At 37.4% G+C, this 26,302-nt stretch overlaps 1 protein-coding gene across 2 annotated transcripts in view; it reads right to left on the reverse strand.

The window, feature by feature from the left end:
* LOC136866424 (vitellogenin-4) overlaps positions 1-26,302 on the reverse strand; it is a 252,654-nt gene that overhangs the window by 147,894 nt on the left and 78,458 nt on the right. For both annotated transcript variants that reach the window (XM_068226732.1, XM_068226731.1), the window contains exons 4-7: positions 24,518-24,822; positions 12,350-12,500; positions 12,052-12,239; positions 1,643-1,808 (exon numbers count right to left, since the gene is read on the reverse strand). In XM_068226732.1, the coding sequence (XP_068082833.1) occupies positions 1,643-1,808; positions 12,052-12,239; positions 12,350-12,500; positions 24,518-24,822 (810 nt within the window). The remainder of the gene's footprint in view (positions 1-1,642; positions 1,809-12,051; positions 12,240-12,349; positions 12,501-24,517; positions 24,823-26,302) is intronic.

Below are 26,302 nucleotides of genomic sequence, written 5' to 3' on the forward strand. Positions count from 1 at the left end.
GAGGCTCTAAGGATCAGTTTTACTGGTCAATAATTGTATTTTAATTTCCTTAAAACTTTATTCTGCTCAATATAAGCTATGTACAATATTACATGTAATGGGAAGGGAACAGAAAACTGTATGAATATCAACTCGAAGGCAGTAGGAGGTTTGAAACACTCAAGAATAAACACAGTATCCTCTCAGTACTGTAAAGGTAGAGTGTGCAGCAGAAAAGGGGGACAGTCAATAAAGGTGGCCTACTTGGCCATGGTTTTGTTGTGGTTTATCTTTCCATTTATGTGGCAACCAACAACCATTACACTAAGCTCCCTTGCACTACCCATTCTGTATTTATCTTATAGCACTGAACATCATTGAGCCCTCAGCTGCCTTTTATAGCAACAGTAACAGCTTAATGACATCTATGCACTACCGTACTTAATGCAAACAAAGGCATGTCCAGATACTTTTGATCAGATAGTATACATTATTTTATTTAGCGTGTGACATGTTTGACTCACCTGGTGCAGGTCTTTCTATTTGATGCACATGGGTGACCTATACATCCGGGTCTGAGGGAATGATGTAAATTCGTGTCCATGTCCCGAAGTTGTGCAGCTCTTTTCAGGCACCCCCCACAATAGAGATGAGCTGCATGTACCCACTTACCAACATACCAGCCCTCCTGCCAGTCTTAAATTTCTGGCAGTACTGGGAATCAAACCCGGGCCCCTGAGAATGGAAACTAATTGTGCCAACCATTATGCTATGGAAGTAGATGAGGTAATGATGATAATTCAGTAGGGAGAGGGTGAAACCCAGTGTCAACACATAGTCTACCACTGTTGAATAACACCAAGGTCAAGGCTTAACATCTCCATCCGATTGATGAAACACCATCAACAGTGTCTATGTTCTCAATCCATGTGAACACTCAGAAGAGGTTTGTAACTGAATCTAGATTTTTGGCTAGCAATCTAGTGATTAGAAATAGTATACCTTCACCTCTCCTACCCAGCCTACCAACACTCTGATGGTGAAATTTTTTTCCACTAATTGAACTCAAACTGGCTAACCATGATGTCAGACCATAGATCTGATACCTTAATGATCATGGCCACTAGGCGGGCTAGATAGTATACATATATATTGCAAAAAAGGATGTGTTATTCAAAAAAGTTTTGTGAACCTCTCCCATTACATCTATTTTGTTCATAGAGTTAAATTTCTTAAGTTGCTGTATGTTGCACTGACACAGATAGGTCTTATGGCAACAATGGGATAGGAAAGCACAGCCACGGCCTTAATTAAGGTACAGCCCCAGCATTTGCCTGGTGTGAATATGGGAAAACATGGAAAACCATCTTCAAGGCTGCCAACAGTGAGGTTCGAACCCACTACTTCCTGAATACTGGATACTGGGCACACTTAAGTGACTGCAGTTATCAAGCTCGGTAGGTATATCTCATATTTTACCATTAAATACAATATGCATTACTGAACTTTTAAACGGAATAAAGATAAATTGAATTCTGAATAAATAAGAGGTAACTTAGTAACTATTTAAATAATTTATAGACACCTCTACTGTTGTTTAGACATATTAAGCTAGATGAGTATTTTACATCTAATAATATATATAAAAATTATTCATGCAAACCTCACACTCCGTCAGTAATTGTTCAGAATGCTGACGCACGTAGAATGGAAACACTGTCAGAAGTTCAATCGCGGTTGTATTGTCCTTCGTTACATGAACCAGGTCTCGAATGAACAACACAGAGGCATCAGAGCCTACTTGTGGGAGTAATTTCATGAAGAGATTTCTGCAAAATAAATAAACATTTTCTCAAATATAAAATTAGAATTAATTTAGTCTTTTAATCAATCAATCAATCAATCAATCAATCAATCAATCAATCAATCAATCAATCAATCAATCAATCAATCAATCAATCAATCAATCAATTAATCAATCAATCAATCAATCAATCAATCATAATCTGCATTTAGGACTGTCATCCAGGTGGTAGATCCCATATCCATTGTTTACCTATTTGTTTCTTAAATAGTGATGGTACATACAGTATATCACACCCCTACACTGTATTTATTACAGATTATTATTATTATTATTATTATTATTATTATTATTATTATTATTATTATTATTATTATTATTATTATTATTATTATTATTATTATTATTATATTGGTGTATTAATGTAGGAATATTTGAAGCTGGAAGGTCTCCATATCAGATACTAGTAGTTGATTTTGTACAGACAGTTAAGTAACACACAGCTATTTCCAGACTTGGAACATGGATATGGACATGGATATCCTGAAGTCAGCCTCATAGGGACCCAAAAGTGAGAGCTTCGGGTGTGGTTGGTAAAGAGCCATGTGGGTACCATAGCACGGGAAATTTCTCACACATGATTGGACAGACACACTGAATGAGGAGCTTGGACATATTAAGATGGAGTGGGGGATGAGAAAGTCTATTTATGCATGTGGAGGATGCGATCCAGTGAACAACTAATTTACTTTTGAAGAATTTATGAATACTTATACAACTCTTGTGCTAGTGTACTGATCTAGTACATGTACTCGATCCTCTACATCTCATGGCAACTTTCAGTAATTTATGGCCTGGTTTCAAGGCATAGACCATCAGCATGTGTTTGTGCAAGCGAAAGTGTCTCTAAAACAAAGTGTGAGTATCAGTGCTTAAAGAGGTACAGTATCAAAGTGGTATTATACCACGTGTTGATGGTGAGAGCTGGCAATTTGTGTTGATACACAAAAACAGTGAAGGCAAAATATATGCATTGTAATTACTCGTCATTGGGCTCACTACAAATGGTAGCGCAGTCCTCACTGTTGTTCCCACTGCTTTTGTTCTAAAATTATTCAATGTACATAGGGAATCTTCCAACAGTTGTTAATGTTTTAAATGTGAAGTGTATATTTTTGTGTATCAATAAAGTGCTCATGCACTGATGCAAGTCAAAACATAGGTACTTATTTCAGAATCAGTGGAGAAATTGAATCAGTCGGAGCTGAAAAGCATTAAGTCAAAACTGCATATTTTTTATTATTATTCAATATCTATATATATATATAAAATAACTTGTCCTGACTGACTGACTGACTGACTGACTGACTGACTGACTGACTGACTGACTGACTGATTCATCATCGCAGAGCCAAAACTACTGGACGTAAAGAAATAAAATTTTGGGGATATATTCATATTAAGATGTAGGTGCTCGCTAAGAGAGGGTTTTTGGATATTCCTTCGCTAAGGGGGTGAAAAGAGGGGTGAAATTTTAAAATGAGTGTGTCTATATCTCGAAAGTTTAAAAGTTTACAGATGTAAAAATTGGTATTTAGAATCTTCTTTAAAAATAAGGAAATACGTATTTTTTTGTTTTCAGAAATTCCCAATAGGAGGGGTGAAAAGGGGTGAAAATGGGGAAAATGGGTTGAATGCCCTTAATCAGGATACCAGTACTTATATCTCAGAAACTGAAGATATTACAGACCTGAAAATTGGTACTTTTGATCTCTTTTAAAAACAAAGAAACACGTATTTTTTTGTTTTTGGAAAATCCAATTAATGGGAGGGTGAAAAGGGGGTGAATTTTTAAAATGAGTGAATCTATATCTCCAAACTTTTAAAGTTTGCAGATGTAAAAATTGGTATTTTGAATCTTCATTAAACATAAAGAAACACGTATTTTTTGTTTTCGGAAAATCGCAATAGGAGGGGTGAAAAGGGGTGAAAAAGGGGTTGAATGCCTTTGATGAGGCTACTTATATTTCAGAAACTGAAGATATTACAGACTGAAAATTGGTGTTTGGGATCTCCTTTAAAAATAAAGAAACACGTATTTTTCTTTTGTGGAAAATCCCATTAATGGGGGGGGGTGAAAAGGGGGTGATTTTTTAAAATGTGTGTATCTAATCTCAAAACTGTTACAGTTTATAGATGTAAAAATTGGTATTTAGAATCTCCTTTAAAAATAAAGAAACACGTATTCTTTTGTTTTCGGAAAATCCCAATAGGAAGGGTGTAAAAGGGTGAATAATGGGTTGAATGCCTTTAATGAGGCTACTTATATTTCAGAACCTGAAGATATTACAGACCTGAAAATTGGTATTTGGGATCTACTTTAAATGTAAAGAAACACGGATTTTTTCGTTTTTGGAAAATCCAAATATTGAGTTGTGAAAAGGGGGGTGAATTTTTTAAAATGAATGTGTCTACATCTTAAAACTTTAAAATTTACAGATGTAAAATTTGATAGTTAGAATCTCCTCTAAAAATAAAGGGACACGTATTTTTTTGTTTCCTGTAAATCCCAATAGGAGGGGTGTAAAAGGGTGAAAAATGGGTTGAATGCCTTTAATGAGGATACATATATCTCATAAACGGAAGATATTACAGAACTGAAAATTTGTATATGGGATCTCCTTTAAAAATAAAGAAACACCTATTTTTTTAGTTTTTGGAAAATCCTATTAATGGCGGTTAAACAGAAGTGACAAATTGGGGTGAATTTTTTGAAAGATTATCTTGGAAACGTAAAATGTTACAGACGTAAAAAGTGGGTGTTTGGAATCTCCTGTAAATGTAAAGAAACACAGGTGATTTGTTTTTGGAAACTCCACTTAAGGGGAACCCAAAAGGGGTGAAATTTTAAAATGAGAATTTTTACAGTATATCTAAAAAACTTAACATGTTACAGAAGTGAAAAATGGTATTTTTATCTCTATTAAACATAAAGAAACGTGTATTTTTAATTTTCTGAAATACCACTCGGGTGGAGGGTGGGGGGTGGGGGGTGAAAGTGACTGAAAATGGTGTTGAATTCTTTTATTTAGGCTACTGATATCTTAAAAATGAAGATGTTACAGACGTGAAATTTGATATTTGCAATCTGCTTTAAAAGTAAAGAAACACGTATTCTCGGAAAATCCAATGAAGCGGGGGGGAGGGGGGTGAAAGAATTGAAAAATTAATTGACTTTAATTGTATGAGAATATATACATCTAATAAAAACTAAAGTTGTTACAGACGTGAAAATTCGTATTTGGATCTCCCTTAAAAACAAAGAAAAACGCGTTTTGGGGGGGAAACCATCTTGGGGGGCGGGAGTGTAAAGGAGTTGAATTCCTTTCATAAGGACACATACATCAAAAAGTGAAGAAGTTAGAGTCGTGATAATTGGTATTTAGAAGATCCTTCACTATTAAAGAAACAAGTATTTTTTGCGGGAAAATTCACTTGGGCGGGGGGGGAGTAGTTTGAAATGAAGTGACAAAAGTAAATTATATTTATGGGGATACTTATATCTCAAAACTGAAGGTAATAGACGTGAACATTGGTGTTTGGAATCTCCCTTAAACATAAAGAAACACGCCTTCTTTTAATTTTTTTGGGGGGTGGGGGGGAGGGTTGGCAATAAAAACTAACGGCGGTGGGGTGTAAAAGGAGGTGAGACCAACTGATTTTACTGTTCTTAATGTACTTATAAGGATCCTCCGTTGCTCAGGTGGCAGCGCGCCGGCCTCTCACAGCTGGGTTCCGTGGTTCAAATCCCGGTCACTCCATGTGACATTCGTGTTGGACAAAACAGAGGCAGAACAGGTTTTTCTCCGGATACCCCGGTTTTCCCTGTCATCATTCATCCCAGCAACACATAATAGTAATAATAATAATAATAATAATAATAATAATAATGTTCCGGACCGTCGTCAAATGTGCGGACCGCGCTGGAAACGGCTCCTGGACGGGTAATGACTAAGAATGCAGCCGGCCGCGGGTTCAGTGCCGCCAAGGCTCCCAATAAGACACCACGCCGGATCTCCTGAAGGATTTTATCCAGATTAAAAATGATTATAGGAATATACGGTATGGCAAAGATTTACGGACCCAACTGACCGGGAAGAATACCTGAGCCTAGCCCGGGAAGTACGAAATCGATTGCTGGAAAGGAAGATTGAAAAATGGGAGGAAACGTGCCGTAATCTAATAGAAAACGAGTCAGATCGGGAATTTTGGTGGATTCTCGCTGTAAACGTGTCAGATCGCGAATTTCGGCGGATTATATATCTAAAACAATAAGCATGCAGTTATAAATTTCAGTATAATACCGTAGCGAAGCACGGGTACCATGCTAGTTCTGAAATAAAGTAAAACTAAAAATCACTGGTTCAAAGAAGTCCAAGAAGATTTAAATGAATTAGGCTTGACAATTCAACAAACTGAAAACAGAGAAGAGATGAGGATCCTGAGAAATAATGACGTGAGACTTAAACTGAAGACCTATACACACAAACAGTACAACATAACTGACGAAGAACGGGCAGCCAGGTCAGAGAGAATGAAACATTTCTGGGAACAAAAGAAAACCATCAACCAAATTTGTAACCAATATTCATAAGACTTGACTGTACATAGATTGATTTCAGTGCTCCAATGTGGGCGTAAAATAAATAATAATAATTCTGAAATATTGAACCAAGGGCCTTTGAATGGAATAAGATGGAATTAAGTCAGTGTTCTGTTTATGACAGAAACCACTGCTATGTGTAGCACGATCGGAGGAGGAAAGCATTAAAGCACTGACTTGTTTCCTTTCTGTGCCATACTTAATGCTGGCTGCCCTGCAGGATTCCCGTGCTTTTTTATTTTGCGACATTTCCTGGTTGTTCACTACAGGAAGCGTGTGTTACTTGTGCATTATATCTCCTAAAAGAAACAGATAAGACAGTCTTCATAAGAAAAACATCATAAAAGATGCTATCCGAAAAGGTTTTCCTTACATAAACTACAGTGGGAAGTACAACAATGGGAAGAAAACAGGCAAAGATTGCAGGTTATTAAACACAGTGTATGTGCCCATAAATAGCAGCTAGTGTTATCACAACAGGTAGAAGGAGGCCTGGGTTCTATTTCTGGTTAGGTAACTTCGAATTTGTGGCCAAGGAATCATGTTTAGATACATTTTTGTAGATACTTTTTTGGTTGTGATATAAATCCAGCTGTTTTATTCTCTTTCATGGGACTGTGACATAGAACTACTTGTTTTTTAAGATAACGATTACCCAAGTAACCTCATTCAGATTATTTTTTATTTTTGTAGGTACCGCAAGCATTGTTTTGAAGGGATTGGTGAAAATAAAAAAAGTAAACATTCTGATCAAGTTCCAAGATCTGCCAAGCAAAGATTCCCAAGACTTGTATTTACTAAGCCTTATTGAAGCAAGTGATGTCAAACAGCGCAGACCCAAAAAAGAAAATGCCGAGGAGGAACAGAAGAAGCGTTCTTCAAGTTTTCAATATTTTGTCATGATCGGTTCAAGAAGGTCATTGGTGTGGCAAAAAACTTTCCGAAATTGACATGCTATAGGTATGAAACAGTTATTTAACATAACTTGTGCTCTGCTGCATGGAGAAGTGCCGATAGGTAAGCGTGGAAAGAATCTTAAAGTTAACAAAACTTCTGAACAAGTTAATAAAGCTATACATGATCATATAACATCATTTCCTATGAAATATTCCCACTATGCTGGGAAAGAAGTTCAATATTTGGATGCTCGCCTCTGTGTGAAATCCATGTATGTACTTTTCTGTGGTGAATACCCTGACCAACTGTTAAATATGATTATAGAAAAATTTAAATTTGGAAGACTCCAGATGTTTGTTCCCTGTGTGAAGAACTCAGTTCAAAATTAATGAGTCCTCACATCTCCAAAAATTCAAAGCTTGCTGCAAAGGCCGAACTGGAAATCCATCTCCACATGAGTCGTAACTTTTATAAGTCTTTACAAGAAGTGAAATCCTTATGCTAACAGAGTGAGGACACAGGCCCCATAGCTTTTGATTTTATGCATAATCTGCCTTTGCCTAGGATTCCAGTACAAGAAATATTCTATCTGCATCAGTTGTGGGTTAATGTATTTAATGTACGTGATCTGAAAACTGGACACATTGTAATCTGTATCATGAGGGCAATGGGAAAAAGGGGGCTAATGAAGTGTGCTCCTTTTTGAACCACTATGTAATGTATTATATGGGTGTCCTGGCCAAAATAAAAACCCACACCATAGTCAGAATGTGTATAGGTTTGACAGGCATAGACAGATTTCAATCAATCACTCATAGGTTTCCTGAACCTATTTCATATTTACCTTGCGACAGAAATGTTGGTGTATTCAAGAAGAAACTAAAAACTGTTGATAGACTGTATACACCTAAAGACTATTTAGGGATAACAGCAAATAGTAGGAAAAATGTTGAAGTTCACATCGTGGAATACGATGAGGTGGTAAATATTGATACATGGTGATCATTGCTGTTCAAGAAGACTGACATTTCCAAGGAAAGTATGAAACTACCTAAGAACCAGAAACAACCATTTGCGCCCATCAAATTCAAGCAATTCAAATGTGACAGCAACCAGATTCGAGTGATTTCAAGCATCAGTCTACATAGCCTACCCAGTCACGCATACATTTTATATGAGAAAACCCAAATTTTTAATTAGCCTGCAATGCCTTATGAGAGGGCATATAAGGACAAGGTGCCCATAAACTTAAAGAAGCTGCAGGACATTGGAAAAATAATACAGTATGCTCAACATGAGGGACTCAATTTCTATCAGGATATTTTGAACTGGCCAATGCAAGGGAATCCTTGTGATGTTTCATATCATGTGTGGTCTTGTAAATTATATGTTATGGACTTATGTTTGTTTTTTTATTAAAGTACATTTTGATAAAAATATCATGTGAAATATTCATTATAGATGAAAAGCTGAAAAGCATTAAGTCAAATTCTTTTCATTGATTCTCAAAATAGTTTTTACTTTAAAATCGACTTTCTACTAACACAAACATAGCGACAGTATCTGGTTTACAATGTATAATATCAATATGGCGTGTTTCTTATGCTCTGCCTGAGTAATTACATTTTCTCTCTCTCCTGAAAAGTAGAGAAGGCTTTTCAGCTCCAACCGATTCAATTATTGGAGAACCCAGGCGCAGTTCCTACCTGTTTAACCATTTTCAGAGGGTTAGGTAAGGCCCGAAGTAGATGTACCAGGACAAAGCTTTATGTACACACCCTGGGAGAGAGAATTATCATGCTCTATCAAAATTCGAGGAATCCATTTAGGTGAACTCTGGCACCCAAATTCTGGACATTTCAGATAATAATTCCTGCATGTAGTGATGTAATGATCCAGGAGCTCATAAAAAAGTAGCTTACAATAGTATGATTCAAAGAGCATTAAGATTACAAGGTCACAATAAACCTTTCATAGACAAAATAATGAATAAATTTAAAAGTAAACCCAACACTATGTTAACTAAAGATTCTACCCCTAAGAAAGGCTATTCTTCCTTTATGTGCAATAGTAATAATGTTAATCAAATTACCAACATCTTTAAGAAGCACAACATAAAAATAGCATTTAAAACAGCTACCAGTAACTCTTATTCAAGTTTATTTTTCAATCCACACAAGCAACAAATATCATAACTTAGGTGTATAAAAGCTCAATTGCCAGACTTGCAAGGCTTCTTATGTCGGGAAAACTTGCAGGAACTTCACAGTATCAAGAACACTTAAATGCAGTGGCATATGCTGGGATCAAGAGGTGGGCTACCACTAGACTTAGGTTACCTTTTTTCGATAGTTGCTTTAGTGAACGTGAAGCCTTCAGCGTTTTGAGCTGCAGCCAATAGCCAACAGAGAAGCCTGTTGTGTTGTGAAGGCAGCTTCACGAGCTACTGCCCTGGCCACTGCTACTGTCAATACACAACACCTGATCAGCGGTGGTGGAATCCTAAGGTTTAGCAAATTAAAGTCCAGTTTTGTGGCTAAATGGACAGAATGCTTGCCTATGGTCCAATGGCCCCGGTTCAATTTTCAGAATCAACCCCCTCACACTATTAATTCCCCTGACTTGGGGACTGGGTGTTTATGATGTCTTCGCCATTCATTTTATTCTAAGCCTAAACAGATGCCATGCACCATTATTATTATTATTATTATTATTATTATTATTATTATTATTATTATTATTATTATTATTATTATTATTATTATTATTATTATTATTATTATTATTGTTGTTGTTGTTGTTGTTGTTATTATTATTATTCTTCTTCTTATTATTATTATGTCATATATGATGAAGAAAAGGCAGCCAGGTCAGCCAGAATGAAGAGGTTTTGGGAAAGGAAGAAGACGATGCAAGCTAAATCTTCAGTTAATTCTTTGTTAACGTAAATGTATTTGGGTTTGATTTAAGTGCTCCAATGTGGGCGTAAACTATGTAAATAAATAAATAAATAATAATAATAATAATAATAATAATAATAATAATAATAATAATAATAATAATAATAATAATAATAATAATAATAATAATTAATAATTAATTAATAATTATTAATAATTAATATTAATAATTATAATTATTAATAATTATTAATAATAATAATAATAATAATAATAATAATAATAATAATAATAATAATAATTATTATTATTATTATTATTATTATTATTATTATTATTATTATTATTATGTCATATCTGATGAAGAAAAGGCAGCCAGGTCAGCCAGAATGAAGAGGTTTTGGGAAAGGAAGAAGATGATGCAAGCTAAATCTTCAGTTAATTCTTTGTTAACGTAAATGTATTTGGGTTTGATTTAAGTGCTCCAATGTGGGCGTAAACTATGTAAATAAATAAATAAATAAATAAATAAATTATAATTATTATTATTATTATTATTATTATTATTATTATTATTATTATTATTATTATTATTATTATTATTATTATTATTATTATTATTATTATTATTATTATTATTATTATTATTATTATTATTATTATTATTATTATTATTATTATTATTATTTATTTATTTTAAAGTACATAAAGATGTTGAATTTTACAGCGGTCGTACCCATCGTTCACTGGTTAACTAGCTTCCTCGGGAGATCAGTGGTGGTGTCTGACCCATGATCACGGGTTCGATTCCAACCAACAAAAGAGAACACTAAACCTGAAAGAATGCATTTCATTTTAGCAGATCTACCTATAAAAGAAAACTGTATTACTCCTATAACAGGAGCCCTGCAGTTTATTCCTACAAGGATGTAGAAGTAAACGGGAGTGAAATACCAGCACTCTGTTATCTATATAATTATGACAGACATATGGAGGTGAGGAACTATATACGATGAGTAATGCATGGTTGACAGCAGTGGCAATCTGGCAGAACGAAGCCTAGTACAGCTATCACCCCGGTCCCAGTACCTATCGGACATACGTCAGCAAGCCGCGTGAAGTGGGTCGAGGGGAGAGGAACGAGAGTCTGGGCTGCGATATCAGTCTCCGATGCTTAGCTCTCAGAAATATGTGTGACGTTTTTTCTCATTGCTTTCAAGTTTCGTAAATGGAACAATGTGTTAGATGCTTACATTATAATGTGCTTTAGACTTCCATCATTCTCAATTGAGGTTTGGGCTTCACCGATAGCCTTGGTAGCCCTCAGTATACGCCACTGCTTAAATGCTAATAAATATAACTAATTTTCAGCTATGAGCATTCATATGAAAGAATTCAATCACACTTACACCTCCATTAACCAAGACCTAAAAAATCCTTTGTTTTGTGCAGAAAGGCAATATACTAGAAAACATACATTCACATAGACCAATATAACAGCCTGTAAAATAATTTGATTGAAATTAATGAAAAAAAATTCATTATATGATACCATTATTCCCTTCATTTGTAAATACATATTTAACAACACATAAGAGCTGTCAATACAGATAATATGAAGTTTATATCTTTTGATGCACAAGGAATACTTCCTTCACTTTCATATTGTCAGAGCCTTGACAAATGTTTAATAGTTCTAGATTTAATAGATGTTAAAAGATTCAGGACAGGCAAAATCAAGACAATAATGAATTAAATTCTTAAAACAAATGTTAGATTGAATGGTGTAGTCATTACATTTCTCTTACCTCAAGGTTTCTTGTTGATAACTGGTGCCAATTACAAGTCGTTGATAATACTGTTCTAGATTAGGCTTGTCCAATAGCGACAAATAATGTAACAGTTGTGAAACATATTCATCATGAAGTTCATGGGACTCAACCAAGAGAGGATTTATTTCTACCTTGTCACTCAATTTTCCTAAATACAAATCAATCTGAAAAAATTAGATTCACTTATTAAATTTTTGTCTGAGGCATAAGTATTCCTTTGCCTATGCATGATAACATTAATGTCATACATGCAGCTAAGTAAACCAATACTTACCAATTTCAAGGTAGATTCATTAGTAAGAGGAGCACGACCTTGGGTTAAATCTTTCCTTGGAGGCTCAAATGTTAGTCCAACATTTCTCCCACTGGGTGACACTTTCAGAGGCTCAGCTATATCTTCACTCTTTTCTAATTGTAGAGTCTGGCTGTAAACAGATGAATTATACAATTGTATGTGCATCACTTGCATTACCTACATATATTGCTTATTTTTTCTTATGTTGTTTAATTTAATGCCTGTGTTCTGCTTTTGCTCAACACTAATAATATGAACCTCTATTAACCATACAATATCATAATGTTGATTTCATTTCTGCTGTAGCACTACAGACACAGTACTCAGTCAGGAAAATATACTTTCCCATCTTCCAGGAGAAACAAATGTAGTAACATATTGGTAGCTGACTAAATAGAGAATATGATACACTATATCTTAAAGAGCTTGAACTACTAAGTGGCAACTGTCATTGTAGGATTACATCTATGCGGATCATTTCATAAGTTGTCATTGTAGGATTACATCTATGAGGATCATTTCATAAGTTGTCATTGTAGGATTACATCTATGAGGATCATTTCATAAGTTGTCCGACTTGTTGGCTGAACGGTCAGCGTACTGGCCTTCGGTTCAGAGGGTCCCGGGTTCGATTCCCGGCCAGGTCGGGGATTTTAACCTTAATTGGTTAATTCCTACAGCACGGGGGCTGGTTGTATGTGTTGTATTCATCATCATTTCATCCTCATCACGAAGCGCAGGTCGCCTACTGGCGTCAAATAGAAAGACCTGCAACTGACGAGCCAAACCTGTCCTGGGATATCCCGGCACTAAAAGCCATACGACATTTCATTTCATTTCATAAGTTGACGTTGTAGGATTATGAGGACGGTTTGAAAAGTTCTCGGAATCACCGCTAGATAGTTAAAATTGAAATAATTGATAAAGAGATTCAACCTATTCAATACAAAAGAATAAGAAATGTAGTGAATTACATTCCTATTTAATAATTGGTAGAAATGGTACCGGTTTCGACCCTAGTCCAGGTCATCATCAGCCGATTAAGACGAAAAACAATGTATAGGATCAGTAGAAGAGGCGATATAAAAATGAAATGGGGGTAGACACTGTAAAACTTAGAAGAAGTAAAATGCAAATCCCTCAAAAGAAAACAGTGCGCAATTCTCTGAGCGGTAGCATAGCACGCGCACCGCTAGGTAAAGTCCCACAAAGTTTACGAATAGCGGAGAACGGTTAAATGAGCCAGTTTTTAAATACTGTCAGGCATGAAGTCACATCACAATCGAACACGTACAAAGATCCATAATCGTGCATGAGTTGAAGATGAGTAGATCCATTGAAGCAACTTGCCAAGCAACTTTAAATTCACCGCTAGATGTCAGTGCTAGAGCAACGAGGTTCCCACGCAATAATCACACATCCTTTGTGAGTGAACACGTGGTGCATCAGTGCTCTAGCTGCAGGAGTGTGGTAGTGACGACTCTTTGTTGTTGTTCCCGAGTAGTGATTTGTGACAATGGAAAAAACTGAGATTCGAGCAGTGATTAAATACTTTGTAAAGAAAGGTATGAAGCAAAGGAAATTCATGCCGACTTTCAGAACACACTGGGGGACTCTGCTCCTTCATTTTCAACTGTTGCCAAGTGAACCAGCGAGTTTAAATTTGGTTGGGAGAGCTTGGATGATGATCCACGTAGTGGACGGCCAAAAAGTGTTACGACCTCAGAATTTATCGCAAAAGTGCATAAAATGGTCATGGAGGATCGTCAACTGAAAGTGCAGGAGATTGCTGAAGCTGTAGGGATGTCTTCTGAATGGATATATTATATTTTAACTGAAGAATTGGGTATGAAAAAATTTTCCACAAGATGGGTGCCGCGGCTCTTGACATTGGACAATAAACGCACCAGATTGGAAATGTCCGAACAAAGTCTGACCCATTTTCAGTGCAACCAACAAGATTTTTGGCGGCGGTTTGTGACTACAGATGAAACTTGGGTCCACTACTATACCCCAGAGACAAAATAGCAGTCAAAGCAGTGGAAACATGCTGATTCACCACCACCAAAGAAAGCAAAGGCAGTGCGTTCGGCCGGAAAGATTATGGCCTCGGTTTTCTGGGATGCAAAAGGCATTCTGCTGATAGATTATCTTCCTACTGGCCAAACAATTATGGGGCAATACTATGAAAACTTCCTAGACCAACTACAGGAAAAGATACGTGAAACAGGGCTTGGTTTGGAAAGGAAAAGTGTCATCTTTCATCAGGACAACGCTCCGCCGCACACAAGTGTTATTGCCATGGCAAAACTTCATGACCTGGGGTACGAATTGTTGCCACATCCACCTTATTCACCTGATTTGGCACCATCAGACTTTCATCTATTCCCCAAGCTGAAAATTTTCCTCGGTGGACGGAGATTTTCTACAAGGGAAGAACTGACAGCCGAATTGGAGAGGTATTTTGCAGGCCTGGAGGAATCTCATTTTCGAGATGGGATCAAGGCATTGGAACATCGCTGGACCAAATGCATTAGTCTACAGGGAGACTATGTTGAAAAATAAAAGCAGTTCCGAGGTAAGATACTTAATTCTAGTACATTCTGAGAACTTTTCAAAGCACCTACGTACATCTATAGGATCATTTCATAAGTCATGGCAACTATGTTATATCTTCCGACAAAGGAGCACCAGTGTAAATCCACTATAGCTTATGCGTTTGAAGGTCACTGAAATGGACTCCTTGATGTTAGCACCAAATTTGGTCCGGGTACTTGAGCTAATGGCAAGGAGCAATCGAAAGATATGTAAATAAAAATCATGATTTAATTATGAACACAAATCTTGTGCATCTGCAAGTCCTTACATGAAATAAATTTCATCGTAAAGCTCGTATTGTCGTAAGTAACTACTTGTGCAACACTTGATCATTGTACCTTTTGTACCTTTCCAATACAAATTGCCTGTCTTTATTAAGACAACATTAAAATTTGATACATGTTTCGTCCTTTATCAGGACATCTTCAGTCGAAAAATAAATGTACAGACCTTAAAATTGTAACAAGGATATTCAATATTCTTATCCTCCTGTCTTTTTTGTCAGCGTCCAGGTCTCCACTGATATGTCAGTATTGGGCAGTAGTACATCTTATACATCACCTATTTACACTTCGTTGGTACTTCCTTCCTTCGCATGTTATAGGTCTCACTCCGTATTGATGACTATCACTTTACAATAGAAAAATCTTTATGTTATCCTCCTTTGCAATACAAAAGTGTCCATCTTTGTTAGATGTGACAATGTCTAACTAGACTGTTTCAGCTTATCTAAAAGCCATTTTCAGTAGAAAGCTTAAAATGCTACACACATATATACATTAACAAATAAAACACTGAGAAGATTATACAGAATTAAAAGAACAATGATCATGATTGACACTTAACACATTCACGCCTGTATCTGAGTTATTGCCTATAACGCGTGTCCATGTTCTGGACTGTATCCGAGTTAGCCTGGATAAGCGCAACCTTGAATTGTAGCCATTCCTGCGCAGCTGTGGTTTATTTGTGTCACAAATATGTGCAACAGAGATGAGGGTAAAACCCTTATGAATGCTTCAACCTGCTTCTACTCACCAGAAACCACATGGCCTTGGAGATTTTCTTTTCCAATATATTTGTTTTTAAATTCCGATTGTGAATGAAGGCTAGTGCTGGCCAAGCTAGCTGCATAGTTGGTTTGTGATTGCACAAGTGTGTGTACAGTCACGTTCTGAAGTGTAACCATGGCATTTAGGGACAATGTAAGTGTTGATGAAATTGCCGACATCCTATTCAATGAAGACTCAGGTGATGAACTAATTCCTGAACTAAGTAAAAGTGACAGTGATGACAGTGAAGACAATTCTCCTGGATATCTGACAGAAAGCACAGTACTTGAAGGTTCACTTTTATTTCTCCCCCCTGCTATCCCATTTACGGCTACACCAGGTCTAAATATTGAAACAGAAAAAACTAACGAGATGTCATTTGTAAATCTATTTCTCGAATACCTGTGTGAGCAAACAAATATGTATGCCAGTCAGGTAATCAGTCTGCGCCACATCCCTTCTCTAAACACTCTATTACACAAACCTGGAGTCCGGTGACGGTTTCAGAAATGAGACAATTCCTGGGTTTGATACTCACTACTGGCATCATTAGTAAACCATCTCTCAGAAGGTACTGGACAGAAGATCCAATTTTCTCCAATCCTATTTTATTAAAAACCATGTCATAAAATAGTTTTGAAAGCATCCTGTTATAACTCCACTTTAGTGACAGCAGCAAATACGAGCACAGCACTGACAGATTATATAAAATTAGACCCATTTTACAGAAAATTTATGACAGATTTACAGAGCTTTATACTCCTAAACAAAACATTGCTCTGGATGAGGGAATGCTAGCCTGGAGAGGGCATCTGAAATTCCGCGTATACAGCCCCGGTAAAATAATAAAATATGGGATTTTAGTGAGGATGGTTTGCGAGTCTAACACGGGGTATGCCTATAAACTCATGATATATGATGCAAGTGGTGCAAATTTACAAAGCACATTTTTTCAGCTGATTGAAATTTATCATGCTGAGTGGTATACAGTATATATGGATTATTATTACAACAGCGTTGTACTTGCAAAACAATTACGGGAACAGAACAATGCTGTATTTGGAATAATACGGTCAAAAAGGGGTGTGCCGAAAGATCTAAAGGAACACCAGACAATTCTCAAACAGGGTGAAATGACTTTTAAGAGGGAATAGGATGTACTGCTTGTTACTTGGAGGTACAGAAAGGTTATTACTATGGTAACTACCAGCCACTCAGCATAAATGGTTGAAACAAAAAAATCTGGAAATAGACAACTGAAACCAGAGTCTGTGACTGACTATAATCAATACATACATGGTGTTGATACTGCAGACCAGTACTTGGCACTCTATCCTTTCATGAGGAAAGCAGTAAAGTTGCCAAAAAAGGCTTTCTTTTATTTACTGTAATGCTCAATTTTTAATGCATTTCAGCTCTTTCAGAACTCAAATCCTCAAAAAGCAATAAGATTCCTGAATTTCATGCAGACAGTAGTTAGGAACTTGCTCCAGGCAAAAAGTGAACCCCACATACAACTACAGTCACCTCTCTCCGACATCTCAGCACCCTCCACTTCATCAGCTCCAAGTCCACGCTCTGCAATTTTGCCGCCAAGAAAGGGCACCGGCCAAGGATCAACCATTCAGGTTAGATGGGAAGAGAAAAGAGTACATTCTATTGAAGTCTCCACCATCAAATAAAGTACAGTTCCCTTCAAGAAGATGCAAAGTGTGCTTCAAAAATAAAATTATTAGTGAAACATGCTATTTTTGTGGAAAGTGCGGCGTTCCCGTTCACCCAGAAAAGTGTGACATTAGCTACCATTACCTCCAGAGATACTACAGAACTTCATTAAGGTATGTGCAAAATTTTGTTTTCATATCTTATTTGGTTTAGAACGGATTGTGAAAATAACATCTGGAATAGCTGGGCCAGCCATTTAAATAGCCCACTCAGATGGTGGGCGTGAATGTGTTAAAAAACATGTGTTGATGTTGAGGTGAAAAGTCCTCTCCTCTAAAACTCCTCTGGTTAAAGAGAAAAATTTTTTAGTCCATTTTTGGTAAATCTATCTTCCAAGATGCCGATATTCTGTTAATGGAGCAGCTGGAATCAATTGGTCGTGTGATATCTGAGGGTTTCACATTTGTGTTACTCCTTTGCACCAGGTTTCTCGCAATCTGATAGAATGCATTTCCCTGTTCAATCCTTTTAATCTCCCAGCCCTGCATAATGCATCAGTTCACTTCCCAAGTACTTGAAGCCCTCCACAATTTCAAGGTTTTGTCCCTATATTTTTATAATTCCCTTTTCCCTCTAGTCGGCACCATTGTCTTATTATTTTTTTCATGCTGATTTCCATCCCAAATTTTTAATAATCACACTCAGCATGTTGAGTTGCCCTGTTTGTTCCCCACACCACAACATCATATACAAACGGCCTTACCTCCAGGCCTCTCTTCCCATATTTTATGTTTGTCTCCTTCACAATTTCATCCATAATCATTATGAACAACAGTGGTGATAGGCAGGGCTGAAATTAAATACTGCAACGCCTCTGGGCCCAAATAATTTTCCCGCCATTCCTACCTCCCCCCTTCTGTAAACTTGATAAGACAAAATTGCAATTACTATTCGTAAGCCAAATATAAGGGTAATTGATTGATTTAAAAATACCTTCCCTTGCTACTAGATTGTCTTCACGATTTTCACTTACAGTTCCCACAGCAGACCAATGGAAACACAACTAAAATGCAAGTCATCAAAGTTTTCTGTGCCAGTACCACCATTTTTATTTTCATCATTGTATGAGAGGAAGTTGAGTTATACTGTCACTTTGGTTCCTGTGGGAAAACAAGTCTAATTTTGGTGTTTGAGAAAATTCACTTCTTCTCTTCTGCTAATCTGTGATCATTTGAGCCACTTACTGTAATTGTTTTCGATCATCCATGTTGTGTACATAACACGAAAAACGTTTAATAAAATTTTCAAAAAATGAATAAAAAAAGCTTTCACTTTCACAGACTTCTCTGGAACTCTTGGTATTACGGGAAATTAGCGGCCTTCTCGATTCATTCAACACCACACAGTTTTCTCTAGGTGGCATTGATTCACCACTCAATTGACTAAGTTGCAGCCCTAAGTCATCTTGATACCTGTATGCAGAAGTGAGGGGGCTGTGTTTCAACATTGTGGTGGTATTTATAATATTATTCCTGACAACTTTCACATAAGTGGAACAAAAATTCCGTTATTCAGTGCGTGCACTCTAAAAACTCGTTTTCAAACTATTAGACCTTTTCATTTTTTCCGTCCCATAAATTTGCCGCCCTGGTCCCGGGCCCATAAGACTCATGCCTAAATACGGCTCTGGTGATAGCACACTTTCTTGTTGTAGTCCAGTATCATTCCAAAACTACTCTGTCCTCCCCTCATGTGTCCGGACACTGCTGCAACAATTTTTGTACATTGCTTGCACATCATTTGTTTTCCATATCCTTTCTGTTGCATTACTTTCCATACCTTTGCTTTGGATACACTATCATAACCTTTTTTTAATCAAGGAATGTCATCACCATATCTCCTGTATTCCCAGTGTTTTTCCATTAACAGCCTCATACTAAAGATGGAGTCTAGTGTTGATCCCCTATTCTGAAAGCCATATTGCTTTTCTTGTAATTGTTCTTCCACCTATCTACTCATTCTCTTCTCTAGTACCCTTTTAAATATTTTTGCTACCTGAGATATGAGTGTGATTCTTTAAAAATAATTTATCACATGTCATCTTGTCCCCCTTCTTAAGTTTAGATATACAGTAATTACTCCTTTACTCTAGTTATTTGGTACTGATTTTTCTTTCCAAATACATCTAAATAGCCTATACAGACATTGCAGACCAAAGGGTTCTGCTGCTTTTATCACTTCCACACATAATTCATCAATTCCTGGTGCTTTTTTCACTTTCATTCATTTGGATGCAATTTCTACCTCTATCATTTCATCTACATCCCCTCTCACATTCAGAGTTCTTGAATGTAATCCCTCCATCTTTCCCTTATCTCCTCTGATTGTGTAATCCTCTCCTCTTCCTTCCTATTTCAACTGCTTTGTGTAGACTCCTTCTTTTCTCTTCCTTCTTAAAAGTCCATATAGCATTCTTTTACCACTATACATATCCTTTTCCAACTCCCTTGCAAATCCTTCCCAGCTTTTCTTCACTTACTGCTTCTTCCACCTTCTTCTCATTTCCTGATACTTTCTTCTACTTTCTTCCTTTTTATCCTTATTACATACTTGCCATGTTTTATCTTTCACTATTTCAGTTATTATACCACAAGCACTTTTTGCACAACTTACAAATGCCTTCTTGAACATATTCCATTCTACTTCCACACTCTCCACCTCAGTTGTGGAAGTGTTTCAGCTTATATTGGAATTTTCTTAAACCACATCATCATCATCATCAATGTCCCACTCCAGTCGCCCGGGTGTGGTTAACAAGCCTCCTCCACTCCTTTCTGTCCTTCCACTTTTCCTGCTCAATTACTTCCGCCACATCCAATCCAGCTTCTCTAATGTCCTTCCAAATCTGATCCATCCACCTTCTTCTCGGTCTCCAAACTGGTCTCTTTCCCTTAACTTCCCTTTCCAATTCCCTTTTTGCTATCCGTTCCTTTCCCATTCTTTTTACATGTCCGAACCATCTCAGTCTTGCTTTCTGTATGTTCTGTACTAACGGTTCTATATTTAGCTCTTCTCTGATTTTAATATTTTGAATTCTCTCTCTTCGTGTCTTTTTAACCAATGTTCTTAAAAATTTCATTTCTACTGCTTGGATCTTACTATCTTGTCTCTTATTAGTTACCAGCGTTTCTACTCCGTATGTTACAATTGGTATGAAATACTGTTCATATAATGTTAATTTTGTTCTCTTGGGTAGTTTTCATCCCATAAAAGCTCTCTGACTTGATGATAAAATGTTATACCTTTACTTAGTTTGTTATTAATTTCAGGGTTGATTTTGTTACTTACATTATTAATGCTACCCAGATATGTAAACTGTTCTACATTCTCTAACCGTTCTCCGTCTATGTTCACTTGGCTTCTCTTTTTCTCTTTTCCACAGTGCATGACTACAGTTTTCTTTTCACTAATTACCATTCCAAACTCCTTCATTTTTAATACCAACTGTCCAAATGCCCACAATTAACTCATTTTTCACATAAGAAACCACCAGCTTCGCTACCTTTTCCTCTTTCCATATCCAAAAGGTCCAAAAACTTCTTCCATTCCTTTTCTGACACATCCCACCATTGCATTAAATTCCCCCATGACAGTCACTTCCTCATCCTTTGTTTCTCTCTCCAGTGTCTCCAGGAATTTGTCCATATCTTCCTCTTTGCATCCAGTCTTGGGTGCACACACTTGGATGAAATCTTTTACTCTATTCTCTACCCTTAGCCAGCCCCGTGGTGTAGGGGTAGCATGCCTGCCTCTCGCCCGGAGGCCCTGGGTTCGATTCCTGGCCAGGTCAGGGATTTTTCTCTTGACCTGAGGGCTGGTTCGAGGTCCACTCAACATACGTGATTAGAATTGAAGAGCCATCTGACAGTGAGATGGCGGCCCCGGTCTCGAAAGCCGAGAATAACAATTGAGAGGATGCGTCGTGCTGACCACACGACCCTTTGTAATCTGCAGGCCTTCGAGCTGGGCAGGCTAAAGCCCTTTTAAGGGCGTTAAGTGCCGTGGGATATTATCTACCCTTAACTGTATCTTTATTATTCTATCAGTTATGTAGTCCACTTTATCTACATACTCATCTAAGATCTTGTTGCTTATTATTATTGGCTCCATGACCTCCACTCCAGTAGAGTGTATATCCCTTGCTCAACTTCTTCTTTCCTTTCCCTCTCCACTTAACCTCACTCAATCCCATCATGGCTATATTCTCCTTCTTCATGAAATCAATCACCTCTTCCAACTTTCCAGTCTATGGCATGAGGTTGGTTATTGCCACTTTTATTATGTTCTTTACTGGTCACCCACTTCTCACAGTCCCCCAGCATAAGAACTGTGTGTCATTTCTGGGGAACCCCCTAACCTTTTGCAAGGTTGATTTTGCCATTTTTATTTTAGGCTGTTGTTACAATGGGGTCTCCATTCCCAAAGGAATTTTAGAGCTACTGCCAGCACATGGCCAGGCTGCTTCTAACATGGAATACAGATGCCTTTTGCTGCCACCCCTAACCTTAGGTCAGATGTGTTCCAGTGTCATTTTGTACCTAAAGAAACTCATCTCCCCAAAGCCATGGCCACTTTAGAAGATTGGGTTATTTACCACCACCCATCACTCTGTGTTGAGATGTTAGCTGTACAGTCTTCTCATTACCGTGGTGGGGCAACCAGCCAGACAATATACTAATAGCGGCAAAGGGGATGAAAGAAATGAGGTTTGTCAATTTCTGCCAGCATTTTGATCCAAGACCATATATTTAGAAAGCATATCTCCCTGATGAACTTAATTATTTTTCTCTTGTAATTTAACCTTTTCTCCCAAAATACAAAAGTATAATTTTCTAGAAAGTTTTGTCACCTGAAAAATCTTGAATAGAGAGTTAGAATTCATTTATTCATTCATTCCACATAATTGTATGGAAATGGAGATAAAAGAAGAAAAATCAAGCTGGATTTCTAAAAGGATTGCAGGACAACCAATGCAGTCTATGCACCTAGTTGAAAAGCACTGCAAGACGAACAATTTCACATACTGAGTTTTCCTTTAACAATATGGTGTCACAGGTGGTGGTGGTGGTGGTAGTGATTATTGATTTAAGAGGAAGTACAACTAGGCAACCATCCTCTATATAACACTAATCAGACAGAAAAAATGGAAGGGATCGAACACTTCGAAAAATGAAGGTATCGGCCAAAGAAAGACAAGGGCCACGAAGAGCATGAAACGAATGACTCCCTAGCCCTCGCAAACCTAATAGCGTCAGGGCCAGAAAAGAACAAGAGTTGACCCAGGGAGGTCAGACAGGATAGAAGAAAGTGAGGAGCCTGGCACAAGTAAGTGGAAGCAATGCCAGGACTCAGTTAAGGGCCCCATGGTCGCCACCCAGGATCCACATTTCAGAGCCCCTGGGGCTCCTTTTAGTCGCCTCTTACGACAGGCAGGGGATACCGTGGGTGTTATTCAACCACCCCCACCCACAGGGGGATATTGTGTCACAAAGTACCTTGTTGATTGGGTGCAACTGCTTTATGCAGTGCCAAGAAGCTACGATCAAGCTGCTACAGAAGCATCCAATTACTTTCACTTTACTTTTGGCATCCGCCTTCACCAGAGTTTGTCACCATCACCTCTTCTGTTCATCCTAGCAATGGACACTATTACAGCAGACCTGCACCAACTAATACCCTGAACCCTTCAATACTGATGACATCATGCTAGCTGCAGAAAACAAACTTGGTATCCAACATCAAATCCAAGAATGAAATGATCGATTAGTTTAATATGGGCTGCAACTCAACAAAGAGAAAACCAAATATATGATATGAAATCCACAAAATATCAGAACCATCCAAGTTGATGGCGAAGACCTGTCATAAGTGACAAAATTCGGTCTACAATTGCTTATGGCGAATAACTTAACAAAGAGGTGACTGCAGCTCGGATGAAGTGATGAATGATGACAGATGACATAAATGATGAAATAGATGTACCACACCATCTCTATGGTTATGAATGCTGGTTGACTACAAAAGATGCAGAATACTGACTGATTGCCATGGAAACAAAGATGCTGAGATGATAAGCCAGCACCATTGGATTGAATTGTGTTTCCAACGTAGACATAAGAAAGCGATTTGGCATTGTTCTGAATCAGGAAAAGATATGTGAAAGTCAGCTATGGTGGTTTAGGCACGAGCTGCAAAGAGATGCAGATATAATTGCAAAGATGGGTTACACACTGGAAGTAATTGGAAGGAGACCTAGGGGCAACCTAAGAAATGACGGGCTGATACATTAATAATGATGATGATGATGATGATGATGATGATGATGATGATGGCGGCGTGAGGCCTCCACAGAGGCCTGGTGCAGGTCCTTCGAGTTGATGCCTTATAAGCGACCTGCACGTCTGCGAAGATGGGGTCCTACTTATGATAAATTCTAATGTTGAAGAAGAAGGCACTCGCATCCCACACCCGAGATGTCGAAATTAATCAATAAAGGTTAAAATCCCCAACCCGGCCAGGAATCAAATCCAAAACCCCTTGCACCAAAGGCCAGTATTCTAACGATTAAACCATGGAGCCAGGCATTTAAAGACATGAAGGGAAGGGATCTACACCTTGTATAGCCTACGATCAAGTTAAACCAACTCAGAGAGACAAGGACAGACAAATACTGGTGAACAGGCTCATGATAAAAACACACGAAAGTTATGTGAATAGAACTCACAGTTGCTTCCAAAATTAACTGATTCTTTTGATTCATGGAATTACTTACTTGACAAATGCATATTGTATTTCACCTAGAGCCTGGAAAGGTTGTACATTTGTTCCACCCCTGGACTGAACACTTTCAATGTTCAAACCTCCATTTTCTAATGGCACTAAAACATATTTTCTTCCTATGCTGGTTGAGATTGCCTGTGGAGTTGGGGAGCAAATAAGAGGGGACACATTGCTCCATCCCAGTCTGGGAAAGCCTTTGCATGTCAAATCATTAATGTCCATGAATTTCCGTGCTATAATCTTGCCATTTTCCTCACTAATACTGTACTCTGTGCGGCACTCCCCGTATAAGGTGTTCTGGAAAAAGAAAAAAGAAAAATGGATCAGTAAAGTCAACTGCTGATAGACATGCATTAGAAAAATAAGTTTGTTGGGCTGAAAATCACATTGCTTTCTCTATCAATCACCCAATCACCACAAAAATAAGAATATCAATTGATAGAAAGTGAAAATAAAAAGTCAGAAATATTCTTCTTCTCCTTCTAATGCATTCTCCTCACAGAATGTTGGTGGCAGAAGGAAGATTCCTATTTTGTATTCCCTATATCAGCTTATTTTGTCTTCTAACAAGGGAAGGGTGCATACTGGTGAATCACAGATGTTACTTAAAATCTGCACACAAATTAAATGAGCCAGGAATAACACAATGGCCAAAATATTTCTTTTAGAAATTAACTTATGCAACCTACAGAAAGCATTAAGGTTCGTATATTTGAATTGATGCGCTTGGCTATGCGGAACTGCAGTGTATGCTGGGTTCACTCAGCGAGGGACTGCGCTACTGATTATCTTTCTTATTCTATTAGTAATTGCATAGTACGTCATGAAAATGATGTATCAGCATTAAGAGAAATAACTTAATTTCTGCATTGATTGTGGGTCAAGAAGGGCAACAGAATAAGATTGTTATGGTGAAAATAAAGATTAATCAGTATAACAAGGGACTTACTCATGAAAGCAAGTTACTCCTTATAGTTTCTGCAACAATGATGCTCATGGTAGAAATGTTGAAAGCACAAAAGTGGTTCTACACCAACCACACTTAACGGAACTAGGATAAAGGCGAGCGGAACATTTTAGGTCACTGCTATCAAAACAATATTGCACAGGATGCTCAAAGGCTGCTGGATTTTTGGACGAGTACTGGCTTTAGTACCAGGTGTATTGCCACATGGGATGAAAATGAGGAGACGACAGTTGGTGGTATGTCAGAGATTGAATTTTCAAGATGGTGTTTCTCTGCTCCAAATCAATATCCAAATTCAATAATCGAATAGTGTCAGATAATCTACGTACAAAAGCCTTTCCATATTCTAAATCCGTATACATTTAGGGGTTGACAGTAGTCTAAGCTAGGGGACCAGGAGGGATCATCATCAGTTGTACAGTATCTTCATTTTGAATAGATTTATACCCAAGAAAGGAATCCAGAATGCTTGAAACTTTACTGGACGTTGTATTATGATTGGCATATGGCAACAAGTTAGATAAATATACACAAATATATAAATATATATTGCCAAGTGGAAAATCACTGCAATCAGCTACCCGAGTATTGGCGGGAAAACCATAACGTTTGCGGGGTATGGAGGAAATGCCTACTCCCAGTCCTGAACAACTAGGATGAACTTGTAGCATTTCATTTATCACCAATTCATACTTCATTAATCACCTTTCCAGATCACATCTGGAATTGTAAAGCCTGACCACGGTTAGAAATGTTTCAATCGAAAGATCAGACAATCAATGATGATGAGTCTTCTAATGAATAAATCCA

The sequence above is a fragment of the Anabrus simplex genome, chromosome 3 (assembly GCF_040414725.1).
Source record: "Anabrus simplex isolate iqAnaSimp1 chromosome 3, ASM4041472v1, whole genome shotgun sequence".
NCBI lineage: Eukaryota > Metazoa > Arthropoda > Insecta > Orthoptera > Tettigoniidae > Anabrus > Anabrus simplex.